General features: G+C 42.4%; 1 protein-coding gene across 1 annotated transcript in view; it reads right to left on the bottom strand.

Moving 5' to 3' along the window:
• Positions 1-2,976: 2,976 nt before the first annotated feature.
• LOC135906876 (sodium- and chloride-dependent GABA transporter 1-like) overlaps positions 2,977-27,560 on the bottom strand; it is a 61,849-nt gene continuing 37,265 nt past the window's right edge. The window contains exons 2-12 of the mRNA XM_065438506.2: positions 25,536-25,667; positions 23,350-23,584; positions 21,727-21,859; positions 20,666-20,800; positions 19,747-19,850; positions 18,648-18,772; positions 15,425-15,669; positions 14,950-15,052; positions 14,742-14,842; positions 11,472-11,642; positions 2,977-10,090 (exon numbers count right to left, since the gene is read on the bottom strand). Coding sequence (XP_065294578.2) covers positions 9,959-10,090; positions 11,472-11,642; positions 14,742-14,842; positions 14,950-15,052; positions 15,425-15,669; positions 18,648-18,772; positions 19,747-19,850; positions 20,666-20,800; positions 21,727-21,859; positions 23,350-23,584; positions 25,536-25,667 — 1,616 coding nt within the window. The 3' untranslated portion in view covers positions 2,977-9,958. The remainder of the gene's footprint in view (positions 10,091-11,471; positions 11,643-14,741; positions 14,843-14,949; positions 15,053-15,424; positions 15,670-18,647; positions 18,773-19,746; positions 19,851-20,665; positions 20,801-21,726; positions 21,860-23,349; positions 23,585-25,535; positions 25,668-27,560) is intronic.

Here is a 27,560-nt window from a genome sequence, read left to right on the forward strand (position 1 = left end):
AAAGCCTCTCTTTGTTCATTGTGCCATCCCTGTGTGTTTGAAGCCTGGGCTCACATCCTCCTATCACAGTCTGCAAATGGTTTTGCACACATTTAACTGTTAGCAGCCCGATGCAATGAAATTCCATTTGTGGTCTCAGAAATTTGTTCCATTTGATACTCCCTTTTGACTTGCCACTCACTTGTGGCTTCCGCGAGACTCCATGGGCATTGCAGCTTACATCACACTCCAGTGTCATTGCAGCTTCTTATCATTTAACGCCAATAACATTACAGCTAGGCTGTGTATATAGCGGGGTTCCACAACAGTTTTTGTATGGCAACAGCAACGTGTAGTTCGTGGCATGGTCAGTATCAAATACGAGCCAGAGAACAGCCAGTGTCAAGCACCTAAAGGGGCCATATGACCGCGTCGTCGGTGAAAATGCTGAGCCCAAAACCTGCGAAAGCCAACATTGCGACCCCAAAGCATCCATGGCAACATGCAGCCGAACGCTGGTGTTGTTAAAGCCAGTGGAGAATACAGGAACATATGTGTTGTATATAGCGAAGAGTATAGAAGTACTAAGCCTGCATATTGTGATATATCTTAAAACACTTTGATGTAGCGAATATATTGCATTGGGTATAGTGATTCATTTTAAGAAGTCCCAGATAGATTTCAGGCAATGGTAACAGTAACAGTAGTAACAGTAGTAACATCGTTGACCAGACTCCTATGGACCTTAAGCGAACACTTCTGCCATCTACCGGCAGCCTTGTGCAAATCTGCCATGTTTAAGAAGAGCTGCTGGAAAGAGGACAGCGGTAACAGCAGGAGTAAGCACATCCTGCGCACTAACTCATAATCTAAATCAAGCTCAGTATGTTGTGTTGCTCATAATCTAAATAAAGCTCAGTATGTTGTGTTGCAAACTAAATTTATGGAAGAATGCTCTACTCGAAATGATCAAGGAGAGCATCAAGGAGAGCAAGGAGAGCAAATGACCAAGGAGAGCATACTATAATTGTGCGCGCAAGAATATTTTACTATGGATCAAGGAGACCATCATACAAACTTATCTTGTCACCTGTAGCTTGAGAGAGCAGCAAATATGGCTTCAGATGCTTGGTTCTACAATCATAATGTTATCATTGGGTTAAGCAGATTTTAATTTTCTCAACGAAACACACAAGGTAGCACTGCTTCACTGTTTCAATGCCTCAGAAAGTTCTTGCAGAAGTCAAGCTAGCTTGCGAATTATCCATGCGTGCAGTATTACTTTTTATGGTTTCCTCTTGGTGCTTTGCTAGCTACATTTTCTCATGTTTTGTGCATGTTAGTCTCATCCAATCAGCACTCATACATCAAGTGCCCACAATCTACTTATGCACTGCAGCTACAGCCAACCTCTCGTTCAACTGCACCGTCAGCATCGCTCATCTTTCGAGACAACCAAAAAATAAAAGCTTCCATGACCACATTAGTGCCATTTATTAGCAGTGTTAATAGCTGTAAGATTACCCAATCTTCCAAGCAATGTATACTATAAAACACAGGTACTTCAAGAAATGGACAAGACATGGGACTCCACATCAATTAGCTGTTTGAAATGGCTCCAAGATTGCCAGAGAATTTTTATCTTTCCAGCTGAAACGAGTTCAGTTCTTATATGCTTAATTGTAATGAATCTTAAAAAGAGTTCTATGTTGGGTAACGCCCAAAAATATGAATACACACGAAAATTCATTATTTGGCTCCTATCGTAGGTATTGATTGCTCTAATGTTGTGATTGGCCTACAACAGCCTGATGGCTGGTCATTTTCTCATGCTTTGATTATATTAACTTAATTATTTTGCCAAGGACACGTGGCAAAAATTATGAGTCATGCACACATTTAAATTCCGTTATTTGTCTGTATACGTGCCAATTCACCCCAGAAACTTATCACCCATTGTTTAGATGGAGCACTAAAAACAGCTCTTTTTCCCCCTGTTCTTGGGAGGGGGTTAGTGAGTGGCATTTTTACCATAAGCGTTATGGGTTTTATTTAGGTAATGTTATGATGCTCAATAAACGTTTTCTAGCGCAGAACTGAATGAAAGCAACACTTCATTGGCTCGAAAAATGACGTGTCTTGTGATTGTAAACCAAGCATAATTCAGTTGTTTCTGGTCATGAAAGACCAGTAATATGTTCATCTTAGTCGCATATTTACCAGCAATCAAGATGCATTTTTAAAAGTGAAGCTTTTCTTTGTATATATGTATATATATATATATGTATATGTAGTGTTTACTTCACAAAAGACTTGCGGAAAATGATGAACGTTATCAGTATCTCTCTCAGTTTCTTCTTCTCAGTATCTTCTTCAGTATCAGCATCTTCTCTTCATTGTATAGGTCTTTAGCTGCTAAGCACACTAAAAGAAATAACCTAATGTTCTGTCTTGATACTTGAATGCACTAGACTCTTTTGTGCACACCACCAGTTCCTCCGAGTTTCCCCCTCCCCCACAACAGTGGCCCCGTGATAACATACTGACAACACTTGGTCCTTAATTGTAGCTAGTGATGCTTTTCGCACACTTTCATTTCTCTTACCCTAACGTTTCTACCTTTCAATGCTTTCTTAGCTTCATTGCCTGTTGGCTTGATATAGTGGTCACTAACAAAAAATTGAGCCCCTCAGTTGCTATTCTTGTCGTTTAGCTGCAACTGTAGTATTACGACGAATGATCATGTAATTATTTTGGCACTTCCATGCAATAAATGTGATGAAGGACTAGCAGTAGTAATTATTAGCGACATGTAAATGGTGGCCGAGTGGTGGCTATAATTATGGACACTTTACCCTGCGTGTACGAAATCTATAAATAGATCAATGATGTTCTAGTAAACTCATTTTGGCAGGTAGCCCCACTACACACTCTAGCAAAGTAGCTTGTTTGGTGGTCTGACATTCTTCCTTTGTTCGATACAAAAGTCGCACAGCATTTCACTGGACATCAACCTTTATTACTACACAATGAAACTACAGGTGGTGTACATACATCATGCCTTGGAACTGCCAATACAAACAGTGGAAAGGAATCTGCTTTTTCACAAGGATGAATTCACCAAGAAAACAGCTATCCACATTCATAAGAAAAGCAGCGTCAACCAAATTTATAGTTGTGCTAATTGTACTATGCGCAATTGATTTGTCTAAGACATCACACTACATGATGAAATGTGTGGACGTGCATGCTAACTGTGTCAGGTCTGACGTAACAACAACACTTATTTTTCACTAACCGGTATGTCCTCACTACCTCAATGTAGCATAAAATAGTATTTATGAACAGTGCCACAAAACCTTAGTTGAAAACTGTATATAGCTTCTTGTGCTTTTTGATGCATTTAGTCAATACGAGATCTTCAAATTTCTCTATTTGACATCGCATTCCTTGTCAAACAGTAAAACAGTCGCTAACTTTGCCAGGTCATGACTACCACTCCATATGCTCACTGACATTTATGCAAGGACCTTTTAACGACAAACATTTCTATTTATGACCGATAATTCCACTTCATTATTCCATGTGGGAAGTACACTGCACTGAAACCCATGCTGCATGGGCAAGCCTTATGGCAGTAAGTTATATCTGGCATAAAGTATTAATTGTCATATCTGGATTGTGTTGTCCACAAAAGTTGAAAGGCACAGGCCTTTGCAGTAGATGAATCGCTGACCTAATGCGCTTTCTTGTTTTCTCCTGGATGCACAGTACATGAAAAGTGGGTAAACAATAACTGCAAAATATTGGGGACATAATTTTTCATATTGAAAACACGGCATCAATGTGTAGATGATGTTCTTATTGTACATACTCCACATCATTTATTGGCTTTAATCATTAGTGAGCTTCATCTATGCCATGTACTTTAATTTAAGTTAAATTGCTACCTGCTGTCAAAAAAACAGCATTAAAGGCCTTATGGTTGTTGATACTTAATGGCATTATTCTTGCCAGCATGGCATGGGCACAATGCGGCTGTTTAGGTTGTGGTGATAAATCTGCGATCTAATTTCTCAGAAGAGCAAAAATAAAATGTTCCAGCATATATTTGGTCAATGAACTGCTTAATGATCAACTTGCGTTTGCTAACCAAGAACAAACATTGTGAACGACATTGGATGCAACAACACCGTGCATTTTTCTTGCAATGCCAAGTTGTATTTAAAAAAAGGTTGTGCCCAGCAAGGCAAAATATTCTTGTATATCACACAATGTTCGTGGATACATCGCTAACTTGACATGTCTGGGTTGCTTAAAAATATAAGCCAGGATATCGGAACACTTCTTTCAGTAATCACAAGAATAATCTGCTTTTTTTGTTTGTTTGTTTGTCAGAGGCACAATTTTTATTCAATGGTTGCTCTTTTAGAGCTGTGGCTTGATCTAGGAAGATAGTTGCTAGGACCTCTGCTGACATTTCCACGACACAAAATTTGTGCAGTGAATGTGATCTCTTATCAGAAAAGTTTCCCAGCAGGACACTGTACTATAATTATCATACAACTTCCATTCCTGCTTTGTTGCTTTTGATTTGCTGTTATGAAATTCAAATCTAACCGCTGAGAGCACCAACTCGTGGTAATAGGTGGTTGCCCGAGTGACTCACACATAGTTTACCTTATTATAAAGACCAGGGGTAGAATTCACAAAGTTTTTGGTCTGCAAAAACGCTTTGTGATTGGCTGATGCTTCCCGTACCACCTCATATACTATCACAATAGACTTGCACCCATTCCTACGAACTGTTGTGGCTTACAGGTGGCCTTGTGAATACTGGCACGTTTATAATATCTTGAGTCAATGCCCGTCCGGATAACACCCTGCAATTTGCTCCATAAAGGGATGATGAAGTGTTCGTGTGTTCAGCTTCAAAGGTTCATGAACTGATAATGGATAAATGCCAAACACTACCAATAGTTGAGATGTTTCAAAAGCATTTGTACGACAGTAATTTATTTGTTGTCCTATCAAACACATTGCATGAAGTGAATTGTCTGCATAAAATTATTGCCACTAGCTTCAAAACTCTCAAGATGTTCAAGCAATGCCATTGCAACAATGTCACTTGCAAATTCAGTTGACGGTTTAGTTTGCATATATACAGGGTGTGTGTTTTTATGAGGACATGACCAATTGAATGGGCACACAAATTATGCGTGCAGCCTCTAAGGTTACCCACATATGCACAGGTGTGCATTTTGCACAGAGAAGCAATCTCTGGGTGCATTTTATGAGAGTGGTATTTGGAAGCAAGAAAGGCGCAAGGAGTCTCGGGCATGGGCAGTGATTTGGGATATTACAGTAAGTGCAGCATGAACACCTGGAAATCTTTTTTCTGCAAGTAGTTAAATACCTGATGACTACTGCTGCGAAAGTGGCGGAGCATACTCTGCAAGAAATCTTTTAATCTGATTTGTTATTTTTGCTTTTCCTTTTAGCGTCCATGTCACTGAATGCTTGATGCCTGCATAGTTTCATGCAAGCCAGTGACGACAAGCAAGAAGAATCGAAAATAAAATGAATAATTACAGAATAGAGCCTACAGAATACAGCCCCTGGCTTTGTTTGCATTTTATAGCTGTGTTCCTACTGCTACTGTAACCAGAGAGCTCTGCAAGCATCACTCACTCTTCAGACATATTTCGGGACAAACAGTATACAAAGTTACTATTACGTCCTTTCTTTTTTTACCAAAATACTTCGATAATGTTTGTGTTTACTTTTCTTTCTCATCAAGTACATCCAAGGCACTGTCCCTACCTAATGCATGTGACTGACTAAGGTATGAACAAGCACACATATGACATATGTACAGATGCCATATATACATGGTGCCCCTTTGGGGCTTTACAGATTGCTGAAGGAAGTACGCAGCAAGATTGCATGGCACTATACTTCGTTCAAGTGTCAGTTTGCTTGTTGGAGAAGATTACTCAATTGCTGCTACAGCTAGTATTGTAACAGTTCATGCAAAGGAATTTCAGCTTGAATTTCAACATAGCGGGCTTTGATGAAAATGCTTTTTTTTTTAAATGCTTTACCAGAAAAGCTTTAGGCCCACATGGTATTGTCAAGTACAAGACAACAAAGGCAGATTTCCAAGTCATGTAAAAATATAGATCTTACTAGCAAAAATTCACTGAAGGGAAGTAATGTGCTTCCATGTGCACAAACATTGTGAAGAAATGAATAATCTAATGAGAATGCACAATACATGTGCAGCTAACATGTTTGTGCATTGCTGTGTAAAGCACTTTCGTTTGCTATAAATGCTTCATGAAAGTGAATTCAACACACAGGAATTCTTTGAAATCCACTTGAGTGATGTCTTGCTCTGTGACAAAACATTTACAAAAGAAAAAAAAGGTAGAGAGCATAAAAAGCAGTGGTTACTGACAAGAAATTAAAATCAAGATAGAAGTTTCGAGAGCTTTCAGCGTCAGCAACATGTACAAATCCAACAGCAGATGTACAACACGTAGAGCCAACTCGCTGAATGTAGCGCATTCACAGACATGTTCCAGTGTGTGAATTTGGCAGTGCAGGGTTAAACGCACATGCATAAAAGAGGCTGAAACTCAAAATCAAACGCACTGGTTTGTAAACTTAAAACAGACCTCCGAAACTTATATAAAAGCAGTGATATTGACGAGAAAAGTACAAAGACAATTTGCACCGTGTCAGCCGTGGGCAGTATATAATGTGACGATTCCTTTCACTCTATTTTTTTCCTTTCTTACAGTCTACTGTCACAAGTAAGCTGACCCTGGTAGTAACAGAGTCATTGCAGCACTCGGACCACTGATGAAGTGCAAAAAAAAAAAGAAATATGGAAATGGAATGGAACCGGTACATTAACCTGACCCATGTTTGTTATTGTATCAGCTCACTATTGTTGCCCTCTGATGAGCAGCAAAAAACTGAGGACAGAGAAAAATCTGACAGAAGGACTCTATCTGTTCACAAAAGCGCTATACGTTTTATTATAATGCCCACGGGATTCCACTTATCAAGTGCCGCTAATTATAATCGACCAATCACCCAAGCATGTTTTTGCCTTGGAATCTTGCAAGAGCAGAGACTAGTGGGGGCCACGCTTCATTAAAAATTGAATCAAATGAAATTATGTGGTTGAACGTTTCAAATTAAGCAAGACTTGGGATGCGAGGGTCGCCTGAGCCCTCTAAAAGGCTAGTTGGCCTTGCATTCTGACTGCAGTAACTTGGTGCAAAGTGGCAGACAGATGCAAGAAATGCTCGTCTTTGCCCGTTGTTTGTTTGTGTCTATCTGCATTAAGTTACCCAGTAAGAAAGATTGAGCATTCTTCTGCTGAAAGCAGTACAGCCTTGTTTGCATAGGTATATTGGTACCTTGCTCCACTTAACTTCAACCACTTGGGGTTCTTTAATGTGCACTTAGATTTTAGTGCAGGAGTGTTGTTGCTATGTGTCCTTTCGTTCGAATGCAGCCACCACAAACGGGAATCGAACCCAAGACATTGTGCTCAGCTGCAGGACCACAGATTCTCTAACATCAATCGGCAACAAGAGAGGAAGCATACAGTTTGTTTTACAATGGATTCAGAAGTGATCTCAATTTTTTATTATGCCACCCTATGCTGCTAACAAATGTTAATGCGAAAGTTTTGCTTCAGGAAAATGCTGTGTTTTCTGTCTTTGCAAACTATTTTGCTGCTGACAAAACATGTGCTCCTTGACGTTACTTAGCCCACAAAATTATGTGAACGCACCACAAGTGCGTGCATTCCAGGTTAACACATTCAGCGCTGGAAGCAGAATTTCATCTGGTGAGGACGTCCTTGACAGTGAATCAGTTTGTTGAATGGCACCACACAAACATGTAATGAATCTGTCACATCACGTACATGTACTCGTGCTAGTTCTACTGCATTGCTGTGCTGACATGTATGCACCAATGGCAATAGGACCAAGCAAGTACAAAGTGTAAAGCATGTTTTCATCTCTCATTAACAGAGTGCATACAATATTCAGCGCCATGATGTCTTTACATATTCATACACTTAAACATGCTCGTTTCACAAACAGGTGGAACAGTCTTGGCACTGCATGTGTAGTGCCATGTTATTTACACCCTATATACACACACACCCTCTGCAGGACACCAGTAACACAGTGTACAAGTCCAGTAGTTACACTTCACCACTGAACACGAATCTGACAGAATATCCAAGTTTATCACATGAGTTTGCTTAACAGTTTGAGCTATGCAGTGAAATGATGCACTGTTGGTTTCACTACGCACAATCTTGAAACGATGCAGGACAATTTTATTGCTGACAGAAAGTTCATGAGTATGTCAGCAACAGTGTACATCATCCACAAATCTAATAATGCCAATATTTTAGCCTTTTTTTGTTATTGCCACTGCTTTATCAGGGACAAGACATAAAGCTATCACTTAACATATCTTCATTGATGTCTATACTGGGCAGCTGTGCAAATTTACTTAAGGAATGACAGATAAAGTCAGTATATCAGGGTGTTTGGACAAAGTTATGATGTCCTGCATCTGGACAACAAGAAATGTTAAAGAAAATAAAGGTTTGATGATTGGAACACTTCCTTGAACCTCGGTAAATTGTGAAAATATGTTTCATTTTTACACAAGAGAAAAGAAAAATACAAAATGGCACATTTAAAAATTATCCAACTAAAACAATGCCCCAAATGCTAGGTCATGCTTTGTCTACGAGTGGAATGCAGCCCTCTTCTTCAACCACCTTTCCAAGAAAACTGAAGTAAATGCTCCAACAATGATAACTTTTTCTGAGCTCTTTTATCAGTGTTTCATGCCTGAATGATGCCAAGCATCAAATACACTGCAACAACTGTCACACCTTGCCCTATCAGCTGCAAGCACATATAATGCGCTGTCTATCCAACATGATCTCGTCAATGTTGGATTATCACATTCTCAACTGGAAGTCCAGAGCAATCCACAACTCTTATGATGAAAACTAGGTAACTTAAACATTGTGGTAGTTTTCTTATCCACTATAAGTATCCACAGCCCGTTAAGAACTGCAAACACATTATGACTGGGCAGGAGGATTCTTGTTTACATTTTGTTAAACTGGACATAAACATATTCATGCCATGCCCTAGCTAGCTCCTTTAAATGTTGTCGGAAATTTTTTCCTCTCTCATGCTCATTTAAATGGAAGACGAACATTGTTTCAAAGTCATGGCACATAACAAAACTGGGAAAGGGCAAATGCACCTTAATGTTTAACTTTAATGAAGCATGTTCACAAAGTGCCATCACCTTTGCTGTGATGATCAGTTCTTGCCACTTACCACGAGTCTTTTCCATGAATATTCACACAAGGAAACAACTTGTAGTTGTTGCTGCCATAGAAGGTTGCCAATTTCTTTTGATTCTACCAACCGAACTCTTTCCACTGCCTTCTGTCACACAACACTAACTGTGACAGAAATGACAAGTGTCCTACACCTACACACTAACCATGGGACAAGTTATATCCTACAACTGTCAATGACAGTCAGCTGACATTGCCTACAGCAGCCGGTGATGTAAACATTTTTCGCTGCATCCCAGGCAGGAGCGGCCCTTACTGGAAGCATGCGTGTGCTGCTTCAGTGAAAAGACAGACACAGGCCGCGAACCGGCATTTTGTATCCCTTGCACATGTTTGGCGAAGATGAAACAGGATAAATTAAGATAGTGAAACAGGATAATGTGGGGAGATAGAGAGAGAGAGAGACAGCGTGTTCTCGCCGAACCAACAGGCAGAGAAACGAGCACCGTCAAGTTTCGCCAAACCGGCATTCGACCCCGCGTTCTGCATGCTGGGTTGCCGCAAAACAAGTAAACTGAAGTTCAGACCGAGCGGTGGTGATTGCGGTGACAGTGATCAGGACTTTTCTTGGAGCAGCACTCGTACTATGTTGGTAGGCGGCTCTAAGGCCAGGCTTTCGTCGGAGGTTGGACTGCCCTCCTGTACCTTGCGTGGCACGACTTGAGGGGTCACGCCTTTCTTGATGCGCTGCAGAAGGAAATTAAGTAAGCCTCTCATCAGGCACTTCGCTTCACTTCTTTTTTTCATTGGTTGATTTAGTTTCACTGTGTTCTTCGTCTGTACACAGAACTTACAAATCACTGATTGGATCTACAGCCCTAGGCTAGTTTTGGTCCAAGGGTAGAAATGACAGGTAGACAAACATTATAAACAGTTTCATACAGTTTAATGAGATCACCGAGCAATATATGAGAAAATCACGTGACAATTTAGCATGCACAACAACAACAAAAGAAATCACTAAGTAGATTATATGCTGCTATTAGGCAAACAAAACTGTCTGGACAACAATAATGTGGCTCAGGTAGGCCTACAATATGACACGGCAGGAATCAATAAGCTGTTAGTTGCTGAACATAGCGCATCTCATTGAGCGCATTATAAAAATCATTACATATATTTTATTGCAAAAGGCGTTGCATTCTGTATTGACTCTGGTGTTCTAGAACTGGCTTCTCAGGTTCCTGAGAGTTTCATGGACAGCTTTCTCAGGTATAACAAACACTCAACTTTTCTTCATTGCTTTATTAGACAACCCATTACCATATCTGCGCCACAGTTGGCAAGTATTGTGAGCATGCTTTATTTTAACACAGGATATGCATGTAGGTGATGTGCGTGTAGGTGTAGTTCACTGTTCTCATATATGATAAAACATTTTTAAAAACACACAAAATGCGCAGCAGCAACTTGGACCCATTTTGTGAGTCGCCAAGCCAGGCTTAAAGGGGCAGTAAAGAGAAAAATAAGTCGTGCTGTACGAGTACATTACACTTCTACATAAAAGCCACTTTGACTATGAGAAGAGGCTTGACAAACCAGAAAAGATGCAAAATATGAAAAACACGTGGTACCATTGCCTTGAAGTTCCCGCACCAACTCGCCATGACATCATAGATATTGAATGCTGTCTGCTCGGGTGGAGTTAATTTCCTTATCAGTAAAAATAGACTATTAATTGCATTCTAAAGAAGCTAAAGACTGAACTGAGTTTGCTGAACATTCACTATGTCAAAATAGCCCAAATAATATAACAATATATAATCTGAAATCTACGACATCACACTGACATACCAGTGCTGTGGTTTTAGTGCAGTTTTGCAAAATAAGTGAAAATCAAGTTCTGAAGGAATACTTCATCGGTCTAAACTGATTTAGCATTCCTTTTTAGTGTTTTTTTAAAGAAAAGCAGATGAATATTTTGCAATGACATCCACACTAGCTTAATTCTTTATGTGTGATAAGCACCCCACAACTATCCATGTGGGTGTGGATTTGTGTGCACGTACAAGCCATAGGTGCGTGTCTACAATTGCAGACAGCAAAACATTTGAAGAAATGTGCCTACCTCTAGGAGGGTTCCTGAGCTGTTCCAGAGGTAGTAAATGGCATAGGTAGGAATCCAGATGATGGAAGCAAGAGCCATGCCCCAGCCAATCATCTCGCCCCACCAGGGATAGACGTAGTGGTCTGAGTATGTCACTGGCTCAGGCACGGCTATGTAAAACACCAGCATTCCCTGCATAAAAACAAAGGCTTGATTATTTCTGCCCTCAGGGCATAGGCTACAAACAATAGCCTCAACACAGTATGATCACATTTACTTATTTCTTCTTCATGCATACAATTAACCATATAAACTGGAACTCTTTTCACAAGCATGTCATGCAAATACAAGCACTACCACAATTTAAACAATCCTTAATTTGTTCCATGTTTTGAACAAGCTCAGGTTGTCTTCCCAATTTTTAGTACTAATAACTGTTCTGAATAAGTACTAGAACCCGTTCATTGCAATTACAGACATGTAAGGCTTGTGTTAGTTCCATGTAGTGATCATAGATGGCAGCACCATAATTTGTTACATAATTCAGAAGGAAGTGTTAGGGCATTCTAGCTCAATGAATTGACGGGTTAGTTAGTTGGTGTGTGTTCGTGATAAAACTTAGCATAAACATGAGGAACACATGAGAAAGAGACAGGGCAAGGCATTACGGTCAGCTGACATCTTCAGTATGTATGGAGCATGTGCAGTGCAGTGAAAAGGAGCAAGATACCACTACTTGAAAATTATCAGAAGCATCTTTTATCAGATCACTTGGATCAGAACGTGTCGATAGTGTGTGTACAGCTCTGTACAACACTGACTTTCATTTTTTTAGAATATTTTGTATTATTTGCTCTCTTGCTCTGTCTGTCATGATGGCTTCTCTGCAGAAGCTGCTTGTGTCTGTTTTCCCAAGAGTGGAGGTGCAACATAATGAAGACGTCAGTTGAGTGTAGTGCCCTATCCTGGATCCTCCTTGTGTCATCCTTTTAGTGCCAAGGTTTATTATGTTTGGCTGCAGATTCAAAATACATAAGATTACAGGTGGGCGCTATATATGTACGCATCGAACATGTAAATATGGAAAGGCGCAGCAATACACTTTTGCAGTTATAGGGATAATGCCTTACAGCTTTCCCTATAAATTTGAAAGCAGCAATATGTGTAGCTCGAAAGCTCTTCCCACTGGTAAAGCACTATCATAAGATTTGTAGACTGCGCAGAGCCAAGTGGTCGTGACTATAATCATATAGCTTCAGTTAATTGCACTTCAGCCACTTTATATTCATGCTGGAAGGTCTCAAAATTCAAAAGAAATAAAGGAGAAAGTTGTGTTGGATGGAATTATTAAAATGAAAAGGAAACACGTAGGGGTTAAAATAACTTGGGACAGCACAGTGGAAGAATATGAAGTAATTTTGACTATGCAGAGTTCTTTAACGTGCATCTTCATATGCCAATGGCCATTTTTGGCATTACCCAATCCATGTGCGACTGCTGCAGCTAGGAATCAAACCTACGGTTTTGTTTTCATCACCAGAATGAAACAGTTGTAGACACCATAGAGGACCTCAGTCCTCATCAGAATTGCTGTAGCACTTTGCATCGCTAATGTTTTTGTCTTTTCGCCTACAAATTCACTTATTAAGCATGAAATGCTATTAGCTACTGTTGTTGGCGATCTTCAAGTGAACTTGAACCGAAAGACAGAGTCATTATCCGGGCACTTAAATGAGAACATCAGGACAAGTTGCGAGAACAGAACGAGATCATCCGGGCAACCAGACAAAAGTTAAGAAAATGTGGTCTCTGGCTCCAACCCCTTTGTACACGACTGCATTACACACACTAGTTACTGCCCCCACAAACAAGTTACAAAAAATATTGCTTCCAAGTTTTCCCTAATGTTTGTTCACAATGTCACTCAAGCTGCAATTTCTAGTGCGCTGAAATTTTATTTGTCATTTACAATAGCGACGTTGAAAAGTCAGATACAGGGCACCATACACTTGATTGTCATCTTTTGGCGCTGAGACAGGGTTGCCTGTGCTCTTTTCAACGCCAGCAGTTCATGAATTCGGCGGTGCGGGTTTTACGCTGCCTCCTTTGAGAGATGGCACCATGCTGCATGACCAGGCCGTCAGCATCCGGCGGGCTGCAGATGGTTGTGCGGTGTGGTGTGGTGGGCCTTGCGAACATGCACTATACCCATCTTAAGATTGTGGCTAGTTCATCTCCAGCCAATCTGCTTTACCAGTAGCTATTTCATGCTTACATCTACTCTCAATTACGGGAGAGACAGCATTTTTTTGCAAATGTTACTTTGACTAATGTGTTTCATTAATTGGCAGCTCTAATCACCATAGCCTTGCCCATGATGGTATCAGTGTACACATTCATCTATAGAACTTAGAACTTAGCAATGTTCATTGTTACAATGTATGGTGCTAGTTCTGCCATTTAAACCCTGCCAAGCAAGATTCGTGCAGCCCAATGTATGGCCAGTCATACCAAAAGCTGCATCCAATGAACTTCCAGTGGGTTTCAAATATTTTCAAAAATTTGGGCCACGTGATGCCTTTCTGATGTGCTGCCTGTCTTATTGGATGCTACATTATACACGGACATGTATATTGCACATAAAATGTTCGAAAAACATGTTTTACACTTACCTCTTCACTGCTCTTGCTGAAATTTTGCAGTAAGATCGCATTGTGGAATCTACATCGTTCAGTGTAACACTAGTGGCACAGTTAATTTCCTGGTTCTTGCAAGGTGAACTTTGTTTATGGAGATGCATGCTGCCAAAACAACGTAAGCGTAAGCTTGCGTGGCCACCTGCCAGCAACTGCAGAAAGTAGCTGTTCAAAGAGGGTTGCTGTATGTCGCCCACTACTCTGGAGCAGGCAGCGACCCCTCGTGAATGGCAGCTTTCTGCAGCTGACAGTAGGCGGCAACACATTTTATGCATGCGCTGTAGTGACAGCAGCTTGCACTTATAAATGAAAGAAACTTTGCATTTTTTTTCTTTAAAAGCTGGCAGTTAACTGTGCCAAGTGTTGCACTGAACAATGCAGACTCCAAGATGCGATCTCCAGTGGAATTTGAGGAAGAACAGTGCAGCAGTAAGTGCAAAATCATTTTCATACATTTTAAGCGAAACGGGCACATCCCTGTACTTTATTTAGGATTTAGAAAGCCTATATCTTGCATTTTTCGAGATAGTGCACTCATTCTACAAGGTAAAATTAATTTATTTAAATGTATGTACTCACTGAAGAATGCACTTACCACAATCACACAGGGAGCAGCAAAAAGCCAACAGAGGAAGAAGTATTTGTTCGGTGTGATGCCTATCATGTCCTTGATGTTGGCGTAGATCCTTTTCGCACCTGCAAGAGAGTTAGTGTAAGTCATGTGAGTGTAATTAAGGCGACGCCTGAGTAGACTGAGATGACAGCGTGTCCTCGCAAAACTGTGGCCGAGACTGCGTGCGTACCATATATCCAGGCAAAGCCGATAATCTCGAAGAGGACAACAGTCAGCAGTGAGACACCGCTAGCCGAGAAGAAGTCCATCAGCTGGAAGATGTACATGCCTCCCTGCAAAACAGATGAAGAATGTGAAGGGCCTCGAAACAACAGCAAAAAGCATGCCAAGAAGCTCACTTATGACAAAGCAGAAGTGCATCTTGAACTCTGTCACAGACACATTGAAGACACAAGGCCAATCATTTGTGCAATTAAGCGCTGCAATAATCAAACATAGCATGGTAGATTTTGCAAGCACCACACTGGATAAGAGAGATGTAGAGGATAAGGTTGTGTGTGGTTTGTTGGCTCGCCACATTGGCTCTTCAAAAATATAGCTCATGAGATACCAGCATTAGTAATGGCTGGTCTTGTGTCTCCATTGCGATCTGTGCTGACAGGTCTAGACTGTATTTTTCATGTAAGATGCTACACTCCTCTTACCTGAGTAACCAGGGGTAGCCCCAGGAGGAATTGGACGACGACGACACTCAAAGTGAAGAGGCGGCGGTACGGTCTCAGCGTAGAGGCAAACTCATCCACCAGTCCAGTGACGAGTGCCTCAACGGTGCAGAACTGGCTGTCAATGCCCAGAACGATGAGCATGAGGAAGAAGAGTACTGCCCAGACTGGTGCAAAAGGTAACTGCACCACCATCTCGGGGTAGGCCAGGAACGCAAGGCCAGGTCCTGCATATGCAGCATACCAATGTGTGGGCATACTGAGCAAGTCATCATTATCATTATCCTGTTGCCATGGTGTAATGACGGTGAAGAACCAGTCAATGGCAAAACTGTGAATCACGAATCTAACTCTCTATTGGGTGAACTTGTGCCTTGAAAAGCAAGTAACGCTCAGAGCACAATGATAGCAGTGAGCACAATTGCTGGTCATCAAAATCTGGTCTACAGGTCAAGTGCATCAGCCATTTATGTGCGACTTATCGTACATTCCAGCATGATCGCTGGTGCTTGCATACATTCTATAATGTAGACCACTATTCGCATCGCACACGCAATCTAATTAGACAAGGTTCTTTTGCTATAGAATTGGCGACATTTGGGAAAGTTCTGATACATATAGGCACGTCTTGCTCCAAGCGATAACACTGTAACAGGGGTTAGCCAGAGAAAAACGGTCACTGGAAAAAAGGATAAACAATGTACTCGTGTGAGTATTCTATTTCATGTCGACTGCTGGATGAAGGCATCTGCCAGAAATTTCCAATTATGCCAGTCTTGCTACAGCTGCCTCCACTTTACGCCTTAAAATTTCCAAATGTTTTCGCACCACCTGCCATCGTTGACATTTGCCTTCTCCTGGCACCCATTTTGTTGCTTACCGGTTACCTCCTTTATGCATTACGCGGCCTGCCGAACGCTATTTCTTCATCTTAATGTCAACTAGAATATCAATTACACTACCAGCTACACTACTTATCGATGTTGCCCAGTTCGGGTGTCTTGATATGTACCACCTACTATTTTCCATTCTATTGTGCGTTATGCGATCCTTAGATTCTCCTGAAGTTTTATTTTAAAACGCAGCTCTTTGAAGCCCATTCCTGCGTTTTGCAGCGCCATCGCCCTTCGCCATAACCCCATAGCCGGGGTTATGGCACCATCTCTCGCATAGAGCGCGAGCCTTGCTCTCTTCGCTCCTCCTCTAATGCCACCCCTGTGCAGCGGCAATCAGAGTGCCGGCTCAGTGGTGGCTGATCTCGATGATGTGCTGCTGCCAAAGCCGAAACGCATAGCCGCCTCTGTTCGCCACTGCGTGGTGCAGCAAGTCAAGCATATATCCATCTATTTATCTGACAACAAAGTTTCCTTCATAACAATCAAGAACGGGTAGTGGAGTGTTTCTTGAAGAAGGAATATGTGTGAAGAATAAAAAGTTGTCTGTAACTGCACATACATGTCTTGCTCGAATTCTTTGCCTCAGTATGTCAAAAAGCCGAAACAGCTGAAGAGCTGCGCTCAAATTTCGCATTAGGAAGTAACGTAATCATCAGCGATTTTTTATTCCATAATGTACAGCCCTGATTCGATTCTCTGATTGCACAGGTTGTATACTTGTGCAGGAGCAAGTGCAAGTGGTTGTAATGCCACAATATTAAAGACTCGATTGCACCACCGAGTTACATACAAGTTACGTCTTTAGTTATACATTTGGTTGCACTACATTTTGTGTGTGTTCTGATTATATGTGATCTTTCATGCAACAATTTCATAGAAGTGTAACAACAGTGCAATGGGACCAATTATTACTCAGTGAGCAGCCAATCGGAGTTTGTCAGGAAATTAAGACTGGCAGACCTTGCAATTTGCAGTGGTTTTCAGTGCATGCAACATGTCCGGTGATTTATTTTGACAGAAAGAACAATGTAGAACATTTTTGTAACATACGGTGCCATTCATATTGTCAAAAAGGGCATTTACGTAGCCACAGTTGCACAACATGCTAAGCCTTCAGCCGTAGTAACCATATACTTGTATGAGGGTTGTCCCAAAAGTTCTGGGCATCAACCACAAGGAAGTGGCCAGCTGACATAACTAATCACATGTTTCTTTTCAACATACTCCCCTCGTTTGTGCACATACTCAGCCCAGTGATCTTCCATTGCCTCGATCCTAGCCAAAATAAATTGGAAATAGTGGCCCTCTAAAATGACGGTTTGAATGAACAGTGGCTCGAAAGGCGGCTTCGTCATTTGAAAACTTTACCCCAGAGAGTTCACTCTTCACATTGGGAAAAAGGTAAATGTTGGACTGGGCAAGATACACTGAATACGGGTCTTCAAGCGCAGAAAAATCACAAATGTGGATGGCAGCCATTTCCACAGGAACGCTGTGTGGAGGTGTGTTCTCTTGGAGAATGACCCTTTTCTGAGGTGTGCCATATCATTTAGCCTTGATGGCACCTCACAAGTAACGAATCGGAGGATCGTAGCGTATTCTCCGCTGACTGGCTGCTGCTTCTGCAGAAAATCTGCGACCAATGGGCCCTCAGAATCTCGGAAGGCAGTAGCCATCACTATGGCTACTGATAGGACAGGCCGGGTCTTCTTCGGCAATGTAGAGGAAGAATGTTACCGTTGTTCTGACTACAATTTACTTTATGGATGAAAGTGGTGCAGCAACATTTCATCAATGGCCACGGACTATGCAATGTAGTTTGCAGAGTCTGGCCTGAAAACAGCTCCAGGTTTCTTTTGGATTTTATGCACTGTGTGTATTTTTGCTCATGAGGAAACACTCTTGAAAGCCATTTAACAGAAATGTTGTGCTTGTCAAGTTATTTGGTAAGGATGTGAAGTACTGAGGTTTTCTATATAACCGCAAATTGTCTGGATATTGAGCTTGCAATCTACCTGGGAGCACCCGCAGAAGCAATTTGCATTGTGGTATACTGCGAGGGCGAGAACGTTTATGGAGTGAGATTACTGCTTCTGATTACAGGTGAGCAAGTCTGTGGTTCATCACAGACGTGGCTGTTCTGACTGTCACAACTTTCTTATTGTCACATTTCATACCATGAGTACATACTATGAGTACATACACCTATAGCTATAGTATTGCACTTATGAACCTTTAAACGTATATATGCTATATTCAGGCTAAAGTATCAGTTTGCAGCACACAGAAATATGCAGTGTGAAGGCTACCTGATCGTGCCACCTCGGAGACATCCTTGTCTTGTATGTGGGCCATGTGACCTAGAACTGAGAATATGACCAGACCAGCAAAAAGACTTGTTCCACTGCAAATAGTGCACACGATCATGGAATCCCTGCAAAATGACAAACACAGTGAGAGTGTGTTTCATGAGGTGCAATTGCCATCACAGCACTAACAAAAATGTACAAGGAACTAAAATATTCATAATTCAGAATGCAAGTCTGCCACTTCTATTTCGAGTGAACACATTTTTTAATATGGTGAACTTTATATTCAATTTCATGAAATATTCAATTGTGACTCATTAAACGTGATTATTGTATGTTTATTGGACCTTTCCAGCCATGAAAATTGCCAACAACTGCTTCAGGCACTTCATCCAAGCCAATTAACCAGAAAGTGTGGTCAATTTGTTACTGTTTTCTCAAATACAAAAGCTGATCAGTGGAATGGACTCCAAATAGCATCACTCTCATTGAAGGAAATAAAAAATATCTTATTTTTAGAACTTTCCCTCTGCGTGCTTCTTTTCTGCTTTCGGAAGTAGGAAAATACTTAGCACTCAATTTGGCATTTGAGGTCCTTATTTCTCAAGTATGGATACATACATATTCGATTAAACCTAAATGTTGCACTATTCAAACACCTTTACAATGTAATGAATACATCTAGAAAAACAGCTAAGAGCACTGCTGATATGCCAGCAATGTATTTTGCGTAATAACTAATTTTACTTTTGATATGATATATATTATATTGATGGTATTGATGATACTATGTGATATATTCGTGAACTGTTTGTCCATACCAAACTTTCAGCCACTGGTGTCTGCATGTATATGGAGGTACTGCATACAGATACTATAGCAATGGGCTCATTGTCTAACTAGATCGAAAGGTGTAAAATTGGAATGTCTGGACATTATCACCTCACATAATTAAGGTACAGCAAGCGAGAACTAAGAAAATATAGAGTAAAAAAAATGAAGGGATCATTTGTTTAGGTACAACATAACAAAGTGTAAAATAGCGGGGGGGCTAGGTAACCTAGCTCTGTTCTGGACAAGTTTTATCATCTGCACCAACCTGTAAAAGTTGTGGTTGTACTTGTTGTAGCTACCCAGCGCAACATTGGCACCAATGCCGATGCCGTATGAGAACAACACCTGTGTCCCAGCCGCAATCCACACCTGCAGACAAGAATGGAGGGCTGACATGGTGACAGGTTGGCCCCTGTCAATGCTTGTCATTCTCTTTTCAGAGTTCATCACACCTCGACAGGGGTGGAGGGTCGCTCACGTCAACACAACAAATGTGTTCTATACATGTATGCAGAACGCTTACAAACGGAGTGCCTAGCAATCAGCAGGTCGAACGGGCCCAATGCACACCTTGAAAATGTTTTTCAAGTGTGCAGCTAACAAAGTGACATGCACAAGTGAATGATACATGCTTTCATTTTACTGGGTGAGCATGTTGCTCCGAGAGATTTTTCAGTGAAGCCCCGTGTGGTGACCAAAGATTCACTTTACCGCTGACAGTGTCAAGTGCAGTGATATTGACACGATAGGAAACTGTAGACAAGCTATAGCAGAAATTTAAGGAAGGCATTGCATTCTGTGAAAGTAACTTTATCCCAACTAAAATAAAGTCTATAAAACGTAAATAACTGTGGATAACGCGTAACATTATTCGTATCAAAAGAAAAGTGTAGTGCATGCGCAGAAACCGAGGTAATCTGGATGACATTCACAGACTTGTGCAATAACGTCTTAATCTTAAGAATTGCTTAACTGCCCCCATAGTTCTTTTAAATGCTATTGTAACCATATATATATACAGATAACAACACACACACACATAGAGAACAACTTAATCCATTGTGTATTTCCTTTGATGGGTTTCTGTCTTTCTTTTTTTTTTCTGTAAGCTAGCAACTCACATGAAGCGCAAAATGAAGACACTACTGCCTCTGTGTGGCACAAAATGGAGGGCTGTGGCTCACCCTCGGATCTCTGAGCTTGCTCCAATCGGGACGCAGGTAGTATAGTAGCCCTTCTGAGGCACCTTCCAATGTGACTCCACGGATGAACAGGATGAAGAGAATGAGATAGGGGAAGAGTGCTGTGCACCAAATAATCTGTAATGTGCAAATTGGTGAGACGACATAATTAAGACAAGGCACTGTAGCTGCATGGCACTGCATAAGAATTTCTTTCAATGTACAAGCTTTCAATAGTGCAAGCTTGTATAGCCCCTATGGCTGCACAGCATGCAAAAAAAGCAGCCATCAACAATCGAATGCTGGCAACATTCTCAAATTCACTGACGTACATGCAAAATGATCAACCAGCAGAGTTCAGTGATTCTGGCAGCTGTGAACTAATGTACTGTGAAAGCATTCTACTCTTGATCCCCACTACCACCAATGCCACCAACTTCGCACACAGCTTCAATTCCATGTAAACTTGTAGAATTGTGTGCCACAACAATGATGACAGCATAACAACGAAAAAGACAGGGGCAGGAAGGCAACACAATGGCAACTTTAACAATGAGGGAACGAGGATGACCAATACACATACTGCAGTGTAACAGAACAGAACAGATGGATGGATGGACCTAGCAAACTTTGTTTTGAGCTCCTACTGCTCAAGAGTGGCTTGTAGAAAGCATTTCATGCAAAGTTATAAACAGCATTAAAAAAAGACGCCCAGTGTGCCGCAGGCTAAGTAACCTAGTCTGTCATGTTATGTTGATGACTATGGGCGAGCCGTTGCTGGTGCTCTTCTAGTTTTCAACGTATGTTTGCTCTCTATAATGCGAAAGAGGAAAACAGGGGAGAGGGGGAACGTTGCTAGGGAGGGACCTCATTGTTAAGATGGCGTAAGTGTGGCATTCATCTTGCTCTGGACATTGACATCTGAGGATAGCTCCATGAAATAGGTTGCATTCTGGCAACAGTGTCAGAGTACTTTTTAAACATGGATTAGAAGTGCAGTGGCTTTCATGAAACATAACTGCCTGTGTGTAGGCCTTCAAGTGACACATTTGACAGGGCCTCACCTTGCCACTCTGATGGAGTCCTCTCCAAATAACTATGTACACAAGGAACCAGGCCAAGAGAAGGTAGAGGGCAAGTTCAGGCCGCAGAGAACCAACTTCCTCCAAGCCATTGGTGATGCCCAGCACATTGTTCCTGAAAGCATAAGAAAAGAATGTCTTTCATTTCACCATCAGTCAAGACACAATGAGCTCTCCCGATAATGTGCTCATGGCTCCATCGGTCGGCAGCTTATTAACATAATAACAGCATATTGTTTGCAGTCAGTCTGGGTTTATTTTATTCTCGTTCATTTAGATAAAAGACATCAGTTATACAACTTACAAAATGTTTGGGCATGAGTTTTCATTCAAAATTTTGTATGGAGTACTGATGCAATTGCTTGCAGGAAGACATCTGTCATGTAATTCTTTGAGAGGCGACACCTCCTCTCCCTCTACCCCGGCGGAGCACATCTGGTGGAGCGAGCGGCACGGCAGCGGTGTCGACGGCGGCGCCATCTGTTGGAGCGCGGCTGCGGCGTTGCTAGGCAACGGCGGCTCAAGGTCGTTCGTCGGCCACGGCATACGGTTGACTGCATACGGCGCAACGAGCCGAAATGGCTCGCGGCTGGTGTAGTAAAATTTAAAAAAAAAAGTTGGCTAGAAGCGGAAACTACACTGACATACACGCCGCCGTTTTGCAAAGGTCTCGCCGTTATGGCGCCCTTAAAGATGCCATGGTTGTGCGTCAGCCACGCGAGGCTAAGCGCGCCGAGAGCCGCGAAGTTATGCATTTTCTGTGTCACTTGGGCCCAAAAAGTCGTGCGAAGTTCGAAAGGTTGAATGTCATCGCGATCCATCATCAGAAGTAACCTAAAACGAAGTGTCAACCAACCGTGATCCCGCTGATCTCCAGATAACGGCGTAGTAACCACCGGCAAATTGCACGGCGCATTGCCGCGTTCTCAACGACTCGGGTCGCGTGTAGAATCGAAAGCAACAGCAGCAACGCTTCAGCGGCAGTTGGTCCAAATTTGCTCATCTAAGGAGCGGCACGCGACTCTCGCCTTTCAGAGGGCCTATTTTGATTTTTTTTTTTCACTTTGCGTTTGACGTGTTTATTGTAACAGTACGGCGCATTAAAAGATATGCTCGTTATATATGAACGCAGTCTGAATATGTAGAGTAGGAAAATGGTAAGTGCACCGAAATATGCTCGTTACAACCGATAAATTGTTACATCGGGGATCGTTGTAAATGAGTTGCACTTAATTCCCCTTATCCGGATGTGTTATGTTCAATTTAGACTGTAGCGCTTGCGAGCCTGTGAATCCCGTGACCTCCGAGTCATCACAGACTCGGTCCAGGAAGTTTGATTCCCGGTAGCTTTTAATTGATCTGCACTATAAGTTCCACCAACTTTCTTTTTCTCGCTATAGCGTATTACGCGTACTTCCCCCCACCCCGCTACATGTTGGAATAGCTAATCCAAGGGCTTACAAGTGAACAAGGCGTCAGCGTTCCAGACGTGGCAAGTGTGGTTCATACAAAATTACATCACAGATGCATTTGATATGACACTGCGCAAAAGCAGCACGCGTTCCGCGATCATGGGATGATGGCAAACGTGGTCGCGACACTCACTCCCAGTACTCCTTGACGGACGAGACAGCCTGGGCAGCCGTGAGATTCCGCGGGGCGAGGCTGGAGATGTTTTCGCGGATGCCGAGGCAGCGCTCGGTGTTCCACTCATTGCCGCACTGCTCCCAAGGCAGCGGGCTGTGGAACGAGGCAACCAGGTAGTACAGGGTGTAGGCGATGAGTACGATGTAGTAGATGTTGCTCAGCCCGATCATGGTCATCGATGCGAATCCCACACCTGAGTTCGAGGGAAGGTCGGCGAGGAAGAAAAAACATATCATCATTATGTGCATAGTTCACTGCAGGAGAGCAAATTCCGCCACACTGTCCGTTTGATGGGCAGCTATGCCCTCTCTGAATGGCTCAAAACGCCGCGACGGCAGAATTCGACGACATGGTGGTGCGTATTGGTGCATGGCGGTGCATATTGACAATATTAATTATTAACAGTGTTGAGAACAACGTGGTGAAGAAAACTTCCAAATTCCGCCATGTTGTCAAATTATGTAATGGCTCAATATGAAACAACCAGAGAGGCCGTAGCAGCCCTCTGGGCCAATCAGAGTCGACAAGATAGCGTATGCCACAATGTCCGTAATGACACTCTGTAACGAGGGTCAAATCCCATATGCGACCTAGAGCTAGCGTTGCACTGTAAATAACAAGAACAACGTTGCGATGAACGTACGCATGAACTCTCGCTTTTAAAAGACGCATATGTACAAGTGTACATGTACTTGTACACATGTACGCAAGAGTGAACGACGGAGTGAAACAGAACCATGATGCCGTTTTGCAGGCTGATAACCGGTACAGTTACAGTGATCACCAGGGTCGAACATCTACCTATGTTTGCTTTTTGTTTTTGCTATCCTGTATGCGACATGTACAGTGCTGCAAATGTTTGATTTGCGCGTCTGTCAAGCTGCGAGTCAGCACGGTTGTGTGTGTGTTATTTTCCCTATGCTTCGTCGTCCCACAGCTGCCTTTTTGCAACTACAGGGACGTCACGCGATATCCTTGTGTCTTTGCTCTCGGTTCACGTCCGCCGGACACGCACCAACCCAACAATCGTACGCACGGCGAGCCTGCGCCGGAAGTTGCGCCTGATCAGTGGCTTAAGCGTTCATATCTCCGGGGCTTCCGGCGACACGCTGTCACCCAAAGGAGTCGAGTTTTGCAGGTACTGAGCAAGTACTACACACATCTATGGTCGAAATGAGGTGAACAATTTAAGTACACGAATTGTTTATCACGCCTGAAATTAGCTACTATAGATGAAGGAAGAAAAAAGGGCAGTTTCAATCTGCGCGATGCTTGCTGCAAATGAAGAAGCAGCAGCACCGTAGCCAAATAGCTTGGAATATATTAGGTGTTACCGGCAGCGTATATGTAATAGCCGTCTTATGGTGGGAAAAAGAATTCACGTATGGAAAACAAATTAGGAATAGTATTTTAGCTCACGCAGACCGGGCAGTAATAAAAAAAGCGTGATCGGGCCTTCTCACAACAACTCTTTTTGTGAGCTGCGACACAATTTGGACACGACTGGAAGATCACTGTGGCATTAGTTGAAAACAAAGATGCCCAAGGGGCGGAGAAAAGCATGGCATTTCCTTCTTAAGGCCACTGAAGTTTTCCAGCAAATTAAAATACATGATTCGGGAGCGTGTGAAAATATCATGTAGCCCTCTACTTATTTTACGGAAGAGTAACTAACAGCACTACAAACGTTTTGCTCACATCGAAGCACTGCCATCTGCGCATGTTTTTCGCGCCAACAATGGATGTTCGAAGAAAATGTATGCGATCTCGGTATGAATGCACGTTGAACAACGACTGTGAACGCACTTATGGTGCATGTTCGATAATGTGAGCGAACAATGCAAGCAGTGAATGTGCCTGCGCATCGTACGTTAAATGTAGCGAGAGCCTCCGTCCGGTTAAGTAGCCCTTAGCTGTCCTTGTTTTCCTGCAGTAATCGCACCCCACATCCTATTCATTGTCCTAATCGTCCTACCAACTTACGTGCCCTTATAATCCCCATAGACAGTTTAGGGATCACAAGTAGCCTATGGAAATTATCTTTAGTCTGTTTCACTGGCTTCACAGATAAATGTGCGTATGTTTTTATGAGGGTTCCGGAAAGGCGTTTCTTTCTAAAGGCAGCAAGATGAGAGCGGGCATACCTTTGAACATGGGCACCAGGTTCCAGATGCCGATGCCTCCCGTGTTCAAGTATTGTCCGATCGACACTTCCATAACAAATAAGGGCACACCGCAGAGGACGATGCTAATGAAAAATGGCACCAGGAAAGCACCTGTAAAACGAAGCACACAGACACACGCAAAGAACGTGGTGGTGTTAGAAACGCCGAGGAGCTCGCTTATCTATTCACAAGTATCACGCATTGCAAAAGAATGAAAAAGCGATCACTGTTCGGATATTTGAACGTATAGAGCATTGAAAAAGCGAACGCGCGACGAACGCACACAAAAGCATATCACACACTTCAGTGAAAGGTTCGTCTGAAGCACCACAGGGGTGTCCGATTTTCGTTAGACAGAGAAAACAGGCCCATTTGTTGCACAAGGTTCAAATATTCCATTTTCAGAGTGATTAGGTATTCTTCTGCCTCTCCCGAGTCTTAAATATTAATCGGTGTTGACTCAACCCTTACAAGTGGGATCGGCGAACCTTTCATAATTGACCAATCAATCATTTCAGTGAGAGTGCATGGTGACAAAAAGAAAAAAGAATCTGACTAAAAACACAGCGTCAAGGTAAAGGGGAGCGGGGAAACGTGAAGCTTCGCTTTCTATGCGGGACCATGAAGAAGTCCCACACTAAGGCACCCGGGAGGCGGATGCCACCGGGTGTGTAAGCAATATAGTTAGACGCGCTTGACATCCCCCACAACATCTTGCTCGTCTAGATTGCTCTGCAAGGAAACAGCCCGCATCAAAGAGAATTAATAGAGAGATTGAACAGGGACTATAAGCAAGAAGAAAAAATATGTGAAGTCGCAGTCACGTGAAATCAAAGGCACTCTATCTAGTACGTATACGGAGCCAAAAGCTTGGGCGGGCAATACATCCTTCGGCCCTTTTGACATTCCATCAAATTTTGAATTCCGTCAAGCGGAAACTTGCGAGCTCGCGAATAGCCACACCCAAGCGACAAGTGCGTACTTGAATGAGGTTTGTATAAGCCCAGTTTTAGGGAACGTACGCGAGGACATAAGCGCCTTCCCCGGCAGACGAATGAGTGTATAAAAAACAATAGATGGACAAAGGAAGTTTTCCCAGACATCGCAGTCTGCGTCGGCTTCCTCTACACATCGTCAGCTGTATTGTACTTCCAGTTAACTCTCCCTCTATTTCCGATGTTGCAACGCCGAAAGGTGGAGCCAGCCGACGAGCTCCATTCTCTCCTCCATTCTCTCCCCCTCCTCCCCCCTCCCCCCATTGAGGCTAGAGCGAGAGTGTAGAGTAAGGAGAGAGCGTTATCTGCCAGCGACGTCGCTTACTGTGAGCAAGAGAGGAGGACCGTTCTTAACGGAAAGACTGGCGACATCCTTGGTCAACGAAGATTTATTCGGTTTCGCATATCTTTCTCAGTCGGCTCTTTAGTCGCTGTGTCAAAGAGATTAATAATCTAAGGGATTAGCTTCGAGCTTCGCCTACCTTCGGTTCACGTGACTGCGACAACACACAGAGTCATCATCGCAGGAAACACCACAATGTACAGGATCGCCCCATCTTAGGGAAAAGAACCACTTCATTAGCAACCAAACCCTTATAGCTGTTTAATCTTGAAGTGGAGGCCGGCAGGCTCACCTTGCTAGAATCTATATTTGCGTGAGGCGCAATAGAAACGTTGAAGCTACATAGGACTGACTACTAATGAGGTGTTGTGCCTGAGAGAGGTCGGTCCTGTACAAAAAACTTATGAATGACACACATTTAACCAGTCACTTTTTTCTGCCACCAAAATGTCCCATAGACTCGATTTTCATCGTGGCATCTTTGTGCATGGAGTTCAAGTTGCATTTACACCTGACCTTCTCGCAATATTCGTATCACATTTCTTCCTCAATAAATGATCATGATATTTGATTCCTTACAAAGCAAATAAATAAATGCGGCATTAAATAATGCGAGACTACATAGAAACTCTCTCATTGCTGCCAGCATTTAGTTGTTCAGTTCCA

The sequence above is a fragment of the Dermacentor albipictus genome, chromosome 5 (genome assembly GCF_038994185.2).
Source record: "Dermacentor albipictus isolate Rhodes 1998 colony chromosome 5, USDA_Dalb.pri_finalv2, whole genome shotgun sequence".
NCBI lineage: Eukaryota > Metazoa > Arthropoda > Arachnida > Ixodida > Ixodidae > Dermacentor > Dermacentor albipictus.